Source organism: Acinonyx jubatus, chromosome E4, assembly GCF_027475565.1.
Source record: "Acinonyx jubatus isolate Ajub_Pintada_27869175 chromosome E4, VMU_Ajub_asm_v1.0, whole genome shotgun sequence".
NCBI lineage: Eukaryota > Metazoa > Chordata > Mammalia > Carnivora > Felidae > Acinonyx > Acinonyx jubatus.
In genome coordinates, this window is record NC_069395.1 from 21,098,968 (window position 1) to 21,112,503 (window position 13,536).

At 35.9% G+C, this 13,536-nt stretch overlaps 1 protein-coding gene across 1 annotated transcript in view; it reads left to right on the forward strand.

Moving 5' to 3' along the window:
* CDC73 (cell division cycle 73) overlaps nucleotides 1-13,536 on the forward strand; it is a 321,928-nt gene that overhangs the window by 8,609 nt on the left and 299,783 nt on the right. The window contains exons 4-6 of the mRNA XM_027074943.2: nucleotides 4,132-4,194; nucleotides 4,277-4,329; nucleotides 8,381-8,469. Of these exons, the coding sequence (XP_026930744.1) occupies nucleotides 4,132-4,194; nucleotides 4,277-4,329; nucleotides 8,381-8,469 (205 nt within the window). The remainder of the gene's footprint in view (nucleotides 1-4,131; nucleotides 4,195-4,276; nucleotides 4,330-8,380; nucleotides 8,470-13,536) is intronic.

The following is a 13,536-nucleotide window of genomic DNA, read 5'->3' on the forward strand; positions in this document are numbered from 1 at the left end:
GGCAGGTAGTTAAATACCCAGTATTTAGAACAGTGGTTAATAGTAGGTGCTTACCTGTATAAGTGAGTAATCATTAATTTGCTGTCTTAAAGAATATGAATAAAATTATAAGTTGGTACAATTAATAGAATATAAATTGGTGAGTATGAATAAATTGATATAATCATATGATAGTATGAATAAATCAATATGAGACTGTTTGGTCGTAACCTTTCTTGGAGTGTTTACTACCTTTAAGTCGTTAATAGCTGTCTTGTTACATATTGAGTTCCATGACTTTAACAGTAATACTGATTTGCATGGAGTCTTTTGCATAATGGAAAGACCATGCTCAAGAGTATTATCTTTCTGTACTGTCCTCTGAACATTCAGCAAGTACTTATCGAGTGGTTATTCTTAAAGTAGTGCAATTGCTGGGTCATAGAGTGGTTCTATTTTTAACTTTTTGAGGAACTTCCACACTTTTCCAGAGTGGTTGCACCAGTTTGCATTCCCACCAATAGTGCAAGAGGGTTCCCCTTTCTCTGTGTCTTCTCCAATACCTGCTGTTTCCTGAGTTGTTAATTTTTGCCATTCTGACAGGTGTGAAATGGTATCTCACTGTGGTTTTCATTTGTATTTCCCTGATGATAAGTGATGTTGAGCATTTTTTCATGTGTCTGTTTCCCATTTGTATTTCTTCTTTGGAGAAAAGTCTGTTCATGTCTTCTGCCCATTTCTTAACTGGATTATTTATTTTTTGGGTGTTGAGTTTTATAAGTTCTTTATAGATTTTGGATACTAGCACTTTATCCAATATTTCATTTGCAAATGTCTTCTCCCATTCTGTAGGCTGCCTTTTAGTTTTGTTGATTGTTTCCTTCGCTGTGCAGAAGTTTTTTATCTTGATGAAATCCCAGTAGTTCACGTTTGGTTTTGTTGCCCTTGCCTCCAGAGACGTGTCTAGTAAGAAGTTGCTATGGCCAAGGTCAAAGAAATTGCTGCCTGTGTTCTCTAGGATTTTGGTGGTTTCCTGTCTTATGTTTAGGTCTTTCATCCATTTTGAGTTTGTTTTTATGTATGGTGTAAGAAAGTGGTCCAGTTTCATCATGGTCCAGTTTTCCCAACACCATTTGTTGAAGAGACTTTTTTCCATTGAATATTCTTTCCTGCTTTGTTGAAGATTAGTTGACCATAGAGTTGTGGGTCCATTTCTGGGGTCTCTATTCTGTTCATTGATCTATGTGTGTGTTTTTGTGCTGGTACTGTACTGTCTTGATGAATACAGCTTTGTAATACAGCTGAAGTCTAGAATTGTGATGCCTCCCACTTTGCTTTTTTTTTTTTTTCTTCAACATTAGTTTGGCTATTTGGGGTATTTTCTGGTTCCATATAAATTTTAGGATTGTTTGTTCTAGCTCAGTGAAAAATTCTGGTGGTATTTTGATAGGGATTGTATTGAATTTGTAGATTGCTTTGGGTGGTGTAGACATTATAACAGTGTCTGTTTTTCAATCCATGAGCAAGCGATATTTTTCATTTCTTTGTGTTTTCTTCAGTTTCTTTCATAATAAGTGTTCTATATTTTTCAGAGTACCGATCTTTTCCTTCTTTGGTTAGGTTTATTCCTAGATATTTTACAGGTTTTGGTGCAATTGTAAATGGGATCGATTCCTTGATTTCTCTTTCTGATGATTCATTATTGATATATAGAAATGCAACAGATAGATGTACCTTGATTTTATATCCTGTGACTTTGCTGAATTCATCTATCAGTTCTAGCAAATTTTTGATGGAGTCTGAGTCTTTCGGGTTTTCCATATAGAGTATCCTGTCTTCTGTGAACTGTGAAAGTTTGACTTTTTCCTTGCTGGTTTGGGTGCCTTTATTTCTTTTTGTTGTCTGATTGCTGAGGCTAGAACTTCTAGTACTGTACTGAACAACAGTTGTAGGAATGGACATCCCTGTCATGTTTCTGACCTTAGGGGAAAAGCTCTCAGTTTTTCCCCATTGAGAATGATATTAACTGTGGTTCTTTTTTGTATATGGCCTTTATGATATTGAGGTGTGTTCCTTCTATCCCTACTTTCTTGAGGGTTTTTATCAAGAAAGGATGCTGTATTTTGTCAAATGCTTTTTCTACATCTGTTGAGAGGATCATGTTGTTCTTATGTTTCTTTTATTAATGTGGTGTATCATGTTGAGTTATTGGTGGATATTGAACCAGCCCTGCAGCCCAGTAATAAATCCCACTTGATTATGGTGAATAATTGTTTTAATGTACTGTTGGATTTGATTTGGTGGTATCTTGTTGAGAATGTTTGCATCCATGTTCATCAGGAATATTGGTCTTTCATTCTTTTAGTGAGGTCTTTGGTTTTGGAATCAAGATGATGGTGGTCTCATAGAATGAGTTTGGAGATTTTCCTTCCATTTCAATTTTTTGAAAGAATAAGTATTAACTCTTCTTTAAATGTTTGGTAGAATTCCCCTGGGAAGCCATCCTGTCTTGGACTATTTGTTGAGAGATTTTTTTTACTGATTCAGTTTCTTTGCTGGTCATGGGTCTGTTCAAATTTTCTGTTTTTTTTTTTTTTTTTTTTAATTTAAAAAAATTTGTATTTATTATTGAGAGAGTGCCAGCAGGGGGAGGGGCAAAGGGGGGGGGGCAGAAGATCTGAAGTGGACTCTGTGCTTAGAGCAGAGAGCCCCAAACTAGGGCTTGAACTCACGACCTGTGAGATCATGACCTGAGCTGAAGTCGGACACGCAACCAAATGAGCCACCCAGGCACCTTGTTTGTTTAAATTTTCTATATCTTCTTCAGTTTTGGTAGTTTATGTTTCTAAGAATTTATCCATTTCTTCCAGATTGCCCTATTTGTTGGCATATTATTGTTCATAATATTCTCTTATAATTGTATTTCTGCAGTTGTGATTGTGATCTTTCCTTTGTTTCTTGATTTCATTTATTTGAGGCCTCTCCTTTTTTGTTAAGTTTGGCTAGGAGTTTTCAATTTTATTAATTCTTTGAAAGAACCGGTTCCTCATTATATCGATAATGCTATGTAGCTTTAAAAAGAAAGAATGCTCCACATATCAGTATGCTAGATCTCTTTTGTTAGGATAAAAAAAGTATATATACACAGGACAGTGTATATAGTATGCTATCTTTTATGTGAAAAAGGGGAAAGGGACATGTAGGTGGCTCAGTCAGTTAAGCATCTAACTCATGGTTTTGGCTAAGATCATGATCTCACAGTTTTGGGGATTTTGTCTCTCCTTTCTCTCTTGCGCTCCTCCCCACCCCCCATAAACATTAAAAAAATTTAAAAGGGGGGGGAATAAAGGTGTAAGTTTGTATTTCTTGTATCTACAGAAAGAACCTCTAGAAAGATACTCAAGACTTAAATAGTCATGTAGGGTGGTGGGAACTAGGTGGATGGGACTAGTTTCATTATTTTCAACCTTTCACAATTTAAATGACTTAATTTAAAAAGTAATTGCGGGGCGCCTGGGTGGCTTAGTTGGTTAAGCGTCTGACTTTGGTTCAGGTCATGATGTCACAGTTCGGGAGTTTAAGCCCCACGTCGGGTTCTGTGTTGACAGCTTAAAGCCTGGAGCCTGCTTTGGATTTCGTGTCTCCCTCTCTCTGCCACTTCTCTGCTCACACTTTGTCTTTCTTCTCTCAAAAATAAACATTAATAAAAAATTTTAATAAAAAAAATAAAAAGTAATTGCAGTGTTTTTTCTACCAATTGTGAATAACTAAAATTTGCATTTTTGAAGTGAATGCTAACTTAAAAAAAAACCTTTTCCTATGGATATGTATTTATGTATTTATGTTTGGATACATTTTATGTGCATGTGTGGTAACGGAGTATATGTTCTTTGAAGTGACCAGTTAATTTCAGTCATTGCAGTAGTTTGTAAGCTAAATTGTTAAAAATAATTTGTCCTTTAAAGACTTTAAATATAAATTAGTCTTTTATAATAAACTGTTTTACAAAACTGCTTTAAAACTTTTTCCCCCCTTAGGAAATTATACATATAAAGTAAGAAATTACAAATATTGAGCATTTTACTTGTAATAATGTCTAGTATATGTGTTCAAATATTGAGCTTCTCACCTAAATCTTTTTAAATTCTTCAGCAACATCAGCAAGCATAGACAGAAGTGCCCCTCTAGAAATAGGTCTTCAGCGATCTACCCAAGGTATGTTTTGCTGTGTATTTATATTGAACTTTTAAAACTTACTCCAAAACCATATATTTACTTTTCTTTTTTTTTCTTAAAGTCAAGAGAGCTGCAGACGAAGTTTTAGCAGAAGCAAAGAAACCACGAATTGAGGTAATGGAATTTTATTTTAAATATGAATCGTAGTGTTACAAAATTGAGATTGTATATGAATACAAATTCTTTTTCATAGTAGTCCTAGGAGTTTTTTTCTGGAAAAATTGTCGTAGTATTATGAGTGTTTGATTAGTAGCAGTTGAGGTATAATTTAAGATCTTTTACAGGGGCGCCTGGGTGGCTCAGTCGGTTGAACGTCCAGCTTCAGCTCAGGTTATGATCTCACAGCTTGTGAGTTCGAGCACTGTGTCAGGCTCTGTGCTGACAGCTCAGAGCCTGGAGCCTGCTTCGGGTTCTGTGCCTTCCCCTCTCTCTGCCCCAACCCACTCACATTCTGTCTCTCTCAAAAATAAACAAACATTTAAAAAAAAAAAAAAAGATCTTTTATGTACAAACTGTGTGGTGGACATGTCACTTTATTTTTCTTTGCCTCTTCGATGAAAATGTTGGGCTTCATCAGGAGTTGGGAAATTTCTTCTGTAAAAGTCCAGATAGTAAATATTTTAGGCTCTTTGGGCCATTTAGTTTCTGTTCAGCTATTCCACCCTGCTATCATAGTGTGAAAGCAGGCATAAGCAATACGTAAATGAACTGACAGGACTGTATTTCAGTAAAATTTTATAAAACAGATGGTGAGCCTACCTTTGGGTTGTAGTTTCCCTGTCCCTGGAATAACATGGTATGAGAATTTGCTGTACTCTTTTTTTTTTTTTTTTTAATGTTATTTATTTTTGAGAGGGAGAGAGAACAAGCGTGCGTGGGGGAAGGCGGAGAGAGGGAGACACGGAATCCGAGGCCGGCTCCAGGCTCTGAGCTGTCATCAGAGAGCCGGATGCAGGGCTCGAGCTCATGAACCATGAGATCATGACCTGAGTTAAAGTCAGATGCTTAGCCAGCAGTGGAATACTAATATTGGTAAATAAGGATAGTTCACATGAAATAGAAGCTGTATGAGAAATGCAGTTAACTTTAGAAAGAAGCATAAGACAGTTAAGCCTTGGAAATTTTAATTATATGAGTATAAGACTCTTTATTTAAAATTTTTAACAAGTCTCAGATCAGTTACATATAAAACCCGGTGCAAATGGAAGATTAGGTACTAGAGATACACTTAAAATCTGAGAAATGAGTACCAATTAACAGTATAGGAAATAACACTTGTAATCATCATTAATTTAACGTTACTAGAAACCATAACTCTTCTTTTTACACTTGTATAAAAATCAAACAGTTGTACCTTTGGCCTACTACATAAACAGCAGAGCATCCACAATTAAGGATAAAAAGGTAACTGTTAAAGGGACAGAGTTGTCGACATGTAATCTTTATATATTCATTGACAAAATTTGATGCTGAAACAGTGTAATTTTAATTAATTTTAAAACAACGTAATTTTCATTAAGCAAACTCTGAGACATGGACATGGTATTTTAGTTAAGGATAGTAATGATAGTTAGCTCATTGTTGCTACTCTGTTCTGGGTGACGTTTTATACACTTTATATTAGCTTGTGTAATCCTAAGCCACAACCTTCTGAAGTTGGCAGTCTTGTGCATGCCATCAATGAGCAAACACCTCAGACGGAACAAGTTACTTGCTGAGGTTCACAGAACCAGGAATAGAGCCTAGACGGTCTGGCTCCTAGCCATTCCACTATATATACTGATTACAAATTTTGCAGTAGTAAAATGAGTTTCCACCTGTTCTCTCTGTATGAAGGAAGATTGGGACCCACTGTGAACAAAATGAGTGAATTTAAAGATACTAATTACTTGGAAACCCCGAAATTTACAGTTTTAATTATTTGGAAAACAATTGAATGTGTCAGAAATGCTGATTTGCCTGCATACCATTAACTTGAAAATCAACAAGAAATAGCATAATAAAATTCTTTCCAGAGTATTTATAGAGTTAAAAGAGTTACATAAACAGTTATGTTATATTAACAGTTTTTAGTTCACCATGTGTATGTTGGGAACCTGCAAGGCACTAGGCTCAGAGAGAGAAACCTTGAGGGCAAAGATTCTGAACTTATTAAAGTCTAGGCTGCAGTTGTCTTTAAAATCAGTAGTTTCCTAAGGAACTTGAGTTCCTTGTGCTGTACCTTCATTACAGATGTCTAAAATTTAATGCATTTTGCTAAAATACTTTGTGTTCATGTCAGCAATATGTCTGTTTTAAATGATAGGTTAATAATAGAGCATGAATTGGAGCAGAGCATCTTTTTAGATCTCTTGAGTATACTGATGGCGTTTTATACAATATCATATTTTGTTAGCCATAAACACTGACTCATTTCCTCAGTTGTCTCATTTGTTGAATGTGGGCATTGAACTAGATCAAGTTTTGTTTTGTTTTGTTTTTAATGTTTTTATTTTTGAGAGCAAGCGAGCTTGAGTGGGGGAGGGGCAGCGAGAGGGGGAGACACAGAATCTGAAGCAGGCTCCAGACTCTGAGCTGTCAGCACAGAGCCAGATGCAGGGCTCGAACTCATGAACCGTGAGATCATGACCTGAGCCAAAGTTGGATGCTTAACCGACTGAGCCGTGCAAGTGCCCCAATCAAGTTTTGGTTTTAAATGAACATATTTCAGAGTAAATTTTACCTGAAATTCTAACATGCAGGTTAGAAAAAAGCTGAGCTACCAAGATTGAATTCAGAGCAGTGTCCCATGGGTCACTTTGTAGGAAAAGCCTAATGTTCCGAGGAACATGCTTTGAAAACCATTAAAGTTACACTTCCTGTCATCAGAAATGCTGATGGATTTACGACCTGGGGCAACAGATGCAAAAAACTAGCTCCAAAATGAAATTTTTGACTGTGGTGAGGGCTTTTCATAAAATTTACTAATCAACTTTTCTGAAGAGAAGGAATTTATTTGTGGTGTATTTTTATGAATAAAAGTAGCTGTGTTACATTATGGGAAGAAAAAAGCTGCTGTGGAACACCTGGGTGTCTCAGTCGGTTAAGCATCTGACTCTTTAAATTTAAAGTTTATTTTTGAGAGAGAACACAACCGGGGAAGGGATAGATAGAGCAGGCAAGGCAGAATCCCCAGCAGGCCCCACATTGGCAGCACACGAAGGAGCCTGACTCGGGGTTCAAACTCCTGAGCCAAAATCAAGAGTCTGCTGCTTAAGTGACTGGGGCACCCAGGCGCCCTTTAAGCGTCTGACTCTTGATTTTGACTCAGGTCGTGATCTCAGTCTTGGTGAGATTGAGCCCTACCCTGTGTTGGGCTCCATCTGACAGGCTGACACTGTGGAGCCTGTTTGGGATTCTCTCTCATCTCTCTCTCCGCCCCCTCCCCACTTGCCCTCTCTTTGTGTCTCTTTCCTTCAAAATAAGTAAATAAACATTAAAAAAAAGTTGCTGAAGTTCTTTGGTAAGCTTTTAACCAGTTCTACAGTTTAATCAGTGATCAGTTTAATCAGTCATCTAATATTTACTTATTTATCATTGTTTTTTCATTAATTTTAGTTGAGAGAGGGAGAGAGAGAGCTTGCAAACAGGGAAGAGGGGCAGTGGGAGAGAGACTGGGAATCTTAAGTAGGCCTTCACACTCAGCACAGAGCCTGGTGCAGGGCTTGATCCCACCACATTGGGATCATGACCTGTTGAACCAAAATCAGTAGGTCGCTTGACCAACTGAGCCACCTAGGCACCCCCCCAACTTGTATTTATGTAACTAAAAGTAATCTTAAAGTTGAGTTGATTTAAGGCCAGTGATGCCTAGAAAGTTATAGGCAGGAACTTATGTAAAGAAAAGTTACATGTAGTTTTTTTTGTTATTGTTCTAAAAGTTAAATAAAGGGCCACCTGGGTTCCTCAGTCAGTTGAGCATCCAACTTTGGCTCAGGTCATGATCTCACAGTGAGTTCGAGCCCCACATTGGGTTCACTGCTGTCAGCCTGTCAACACAGAGCCTGCTTCATATCCTCTGTCCCCCTCGCTCTCTGCCCCTCCCCCACTTGCACGCACTATCTCTCAAAATAAATAAAAGTTAAATAAAAATTTAGAATATTCACTAACCAGCGATTATTTTCAGGATGAAGAGTGTGTGCGTCTTGATAAAGAAAGATTGGCTGCTCGTTTGGAGGGTCACAAAGAAGGGATTGTACAGACTGAGCAGATCAGGTAAGATTTTCTTTAGTAGAAAGTGTTGTATAAGAGTATATGGAAAAAGAGATATTAATATGCCATCTATGTTAATTTTACCTTTTGCATTTATTACGTGCTTCTGTGCCCTAAGTTTAAAAGATGATGTGTGAGCCTATTTTATGGTAGGGGAGATATGAAAGCTAATGATGCTTTCTGGAAAGCCTTGTTCTTGGTACTATTACCACATTGATCTTTCCTGTTTAAAATTACTCCATAACCAAGCCACTCATTTATTTTGTGATCTCTTGTTGATTTATAGCAGAGGTCAACAGACTTTTTTGTACAGTGACACGTATTAAATACTTTCGGCTTTGAAGGTCATGTGGGTTTTTTTTTGCAGCTATTTAATGCTTGTGGTAGGGAAAGCAGTCTGTGATTGCTCTAATTCATAAGAGAATTAGCATGGCTAGATTTGGCTTGTGGTATTATTTTGTTTATCTCTGAATTTTACTATAATTAGAATCCCTTCATAATTTTTCCTTGGCACAATATAGTGCTTTGGAAATTCTATCCAACTAAAAAATTCAATGCGGATCTTTAAAAGCTTTATTAAAGATGATTAACATAGCAGGAAGCTGCACATATTTAAAGCATATTTGTTGATAAGCTTTCACATATGTATACATCTGTGAAACCATCATCATAATCCAGAACATGAATGTAACATCACTGCTATAAATTTCTTCTGTACCTTTATGATTCCACACTTCTACCTGTCCCTACATCCTTCCCTCTCCAGGAAACCAATGATCTGTTGATTAATTTTTTTCTGGAGTTAAGTATAAATGGAGTTATGTAGTATATACTTCTTTGGTGGTCTGGCCTCTTATTTAGCATAATTATTTTGAGATTCATCCATGTTGCTGAATGTGTCAATAGTTCATTCTTTATTATTGGTGAGTAGTTTATTCTTTTCCATTGTATAGGTGTAACAATGTTTTCCTAGCCAGCTGTTTATGGACATTTTACTTGTTGCTGTTTTTTGGTTATTACAGCTAAAGCTGTGATCATTTGTATACAAGTTTTTTATGGACATAAGTTTTCATTTTTACTGAGTAAATACCTAGAGGAGGAATGATTGAATCATGTAGTGTTTTGTTTTAGATTTACCTTTTTAAGACATCACCAGACTTTTCAAAGTGATTATACCATTTCACATTTCTCCCATGAATATATGAGTCCTGCTTTCTTCACATCCTTGCCAACACTTGGTGTGATCAGGCTTTTTAATTTTAGCCATGCTAAAAGGTATGAGATCATATCTCATTATGATTTTGTCTTGCACTTACCTCATGATTAATGAAATTACGAGCATCTTTTTGTGTGCTTAATTTGCCATCTTATATCATGTTTAGTGAAGGTTCAAATTTTTGTCCATTTTTTTTTTTTATTGGATTGGATTGTTTTCTTATTATTGGGTTTTGTAAGTTTGTTGTATGTTCTGGATAGAAGTCCTTTTTCAGACATTGGCTTTGCAGGTATTTTTCCCAGTCTGTGACTTATCTTTACATTCTCTAGCTGCCTTTTGAAAAGCAGCTTGTTTTAATTTTTGTGATGTCTCATTTATCAGTGCATTCTTTTGTAAATTATGTTTTGGTGTTGTAATTAAAGAATCTTTGCTTGAACAAAGTCACCTAAGACTGTCTTGTATTTTCTTGTAGAAATTTTTTTAATTTTAGGGTTTACATTTATGTATTTATTTTTATTATTATTACTTTACTTTTTAAAATTATTTTTGAGAGAGAGCACGACGAATGGGGGCGGGGCAGAGAGAGAGAGGGAGACACAGGATCTGAAGCAGTCTCCAGGCTCTGATCTGTCAGCACAGAGCCTGATGCAGGGCCTGAACTCCCAAAACGCGAGCTCATGACCTGAGCTGAAGTCAGACACTTAACTGACTGAGCTACCCAGGCACCTCTAGGTTTTACATTGAAGTCTGTGATCTACCTTTAGTTAAAATTTTTGCATGGGGTACACAGTATGGCTCAAAATTCATTCATTTTTTATGATGTAGGTATTGAAGTTCAGTTTTGTGCCAGTTGTGCCCAATAGTTTCAGTGTTACTGGTGTCCAGTTAATTCTTTGCACTTGTGTAAAAAATCAGTTGTTTCTGGATCCATTCTATACTGTTCATCTGTTTGTCTTTTTGCTAGTGCCAAACTGTTTCATTAGTTTTAAAATCAGATAGTGTTAGCTTTCCAACTTTGTTTTTCTGTTTCAAGGATGTTTTTGCTTTTTTAGGTTCTTTGCATTTCCGCATGAGTTTTGGAATTAACGTGTCAGTTCCTACAAAAAGCTTACTGGGATTTGATTGGGATTGCATTAAATCTATAGACCATTTTGAGAATTGCTATCTTAAAAATTTGAGTCTTCTGACTTATGAATAAGATGTACTTATTTTCCCTTCTAGTAATGGAGAGGTATTTAGATCTTTAATTTCTTTTAATGTTTCATGGTTTTCAGTGTATAGGTCTTATACATCTTTTTGTTGTATTTCATACTTTTTGGTGTTATTGTAAGTGATATTTTAAAAATATATCAATTCTTGATTTACTGCTAGTATAGAAATACAGTTGATTTTTGGGTATGGATCTTGTATCCTGCAGTCATGTTAAACTCATTGATTAGTTCTTGTAACTTTTTTGTAGCTATCATTAATTTTTCTACATAGATAATTATGTTGTCTACATATAAAATACATTTTTTTCCTTTTTTCTCTTTTTCTTTTTAAACTGGATGCCTTATAGTGCTTGTCTTATTGCACTGGCTAGACTCACTAATTGCTTATTAATCTGATGTTGAAGAAGCAGTGAGATTAGACATTCTTACCTCATTCCTCATCTTAGGGGAAAGCAGTCTTTCACCATTAAGCATGTTAGCTTAGGTTTTTTTGTTAGATAGCCTTCAGCAGGTTGAGGAAGTATCTTTTTGTTCCTAGTTTGCTGATAGTGTATCAGAAAGGAATGTTAGCTATTGTCACATGCTTTTTCTGATTCTACTGAATTGATCATGTAGTTTTTCTTTTTTGTTAATATGGTAAATTAATGTTTTGATGTTTGCATTTTCATGGATTAATTCTACTTCATTTTTTTTTAAATTTTTTTTTAAGTTTATATATTTTGAGAGAGGGAACAAGTGGAGGAGGGGCAGAGAGAAGGAGAGACAGAATCACAAGCAGGCACTGTGCCATCAGCATAGAGCCCAGTTTGGGGCTTGAACTCACGAACTGAGATCATTACCTGAGCTGAGATCTAGAGTCACTTAACCGACTGTGCCACCCAGGCACCCCTTTACTTCATTATTTTATTGTCTTGCTGCATAACAAATTAACTTGAAACTTAGTGGCTTAAACAGCACATGTTTATTTATTTTTAAAGTTTATTTTGAGAGTGAGCAAGGGTGGGACACAGAGAGAGGGAGGGAGAGAGAGAATCCCAAGCAGGCCCTGTGCTGTCAGCGTGGAGCCTGATGTGGGACTCTGACCCACAAACCATGAGATCATGACCTGAGCTGAAAACAAGAGTCACATGCTTAACTGACTGAGCTACCCGAGTGCCCCAGAAAGTATGTTGATTGTCTTACAGTTTTCTGTGGGTCAGGAGTCTTGGAGTGACTCTGCTTTAGGGCCTCTCACAGTGTTTCAATTAAGGTGTTGACCAGGATTGTGTTCTCATGTGTAGGTTTGATAGGAGAAGGATCTACTTCCAAGCACACTCATGTGCTTGTTGGCATAATTTAGTTCCTTACTGGTTGTTAGACTAATACTTCAGTTCCTCAGATGTTATCTAGAGGACTCTCTTCGTTCTTTGCCACATTTGGTCTCTCCATAGAATATTTCACGGTATTATATCTTGCTTCATCAGAGTGAGCAAGTAAGAGTGGAAGAGAGCTGTCAAGCAAGATAGAAGTTTTTTATAGCCAAATCTTCAGAGTGACACCCTGTCACTTGTACAGCGTTTTAATTTTTAGAAGCAAGGTTTAGCCCACACGTACACATAGGAAGAGGATTACACGAGTGTGAATGCAAGAGGTGGATGTTGTTAATAATCATTTCACTAGTTGCTTACCATGATCATGATGTATTTTTGTTATATGTCATTGAACTATACTTTAAAAATTTATATAGAAATTTTGTACCTATGTTCATGAGGTCTGTAGTTTTCTTACGATGTCTTGGTCTTGTTTCTTATCAAGATAATTCCTATCAAGATAATCCAGCTCAGAATGAGTTGGAAAGTATTTCCGTTTCTTCAATTTTCTGGAAAACTTTGTTTAGAATTAGTATTATTTCTTCCTGCATTTGGGAAAATTTATTAGTAAAATTGTACTATAGTTTTCTTTATTTTTATGTATTTCACATAAGATTTTCAACTACATCTTCAGTTTAATAGTTATATGTTTATGCTGGTCCTCTCTTTTCTCTTTCTGTCCTTTGAATGTTTCTTTGAAAGAGTTTGTCTGTTTCATCTATATTGTTCAATTTATTGTCGTAATTGTTCATAATTTCCTTTTATGGTGTCTAGGATCTATAATGATGTCCCCACTTTCATTCTTTGATATTAGCAATTGTGTGTTTTCTGTTAGTTTTTTTATTGTCCAACCAAAATTGATCAATTTTATTGATCTTTTCAAAGAATCAGATTGGGATTTTCCTCTTTAGTTTTTTTTTTTCCTCTTTGTTTTTGATTCTTCAATTTCTGTTCTGATCTTTATGATTTACTTTGTTTTGCTTACTCTGGGTTTAATGTGCTCTATTTTTTATAGTTTCTTAGAGGAAAATCAATAACTTCAGCTTCCACTGTAAGTACTGCCTTCATGGCATCTCATATTTTGGTATGTTGTGTTTTCATTTTCATTCAGTTCAAAATTTCTAATTTCCCTTGTGATTTCTTCTTTGACTCATGGATTGTTTGCAAATGAGGTGTTTAGTTTCCAAATATTTGGGGTTTTCTAGAGATCTTTGTTACTTATTTCCAGTCTATTACAAAGTATGGTTATATTTATATGACTTTGAATCCTTTGATAAGTATTAAAACTTGTTTT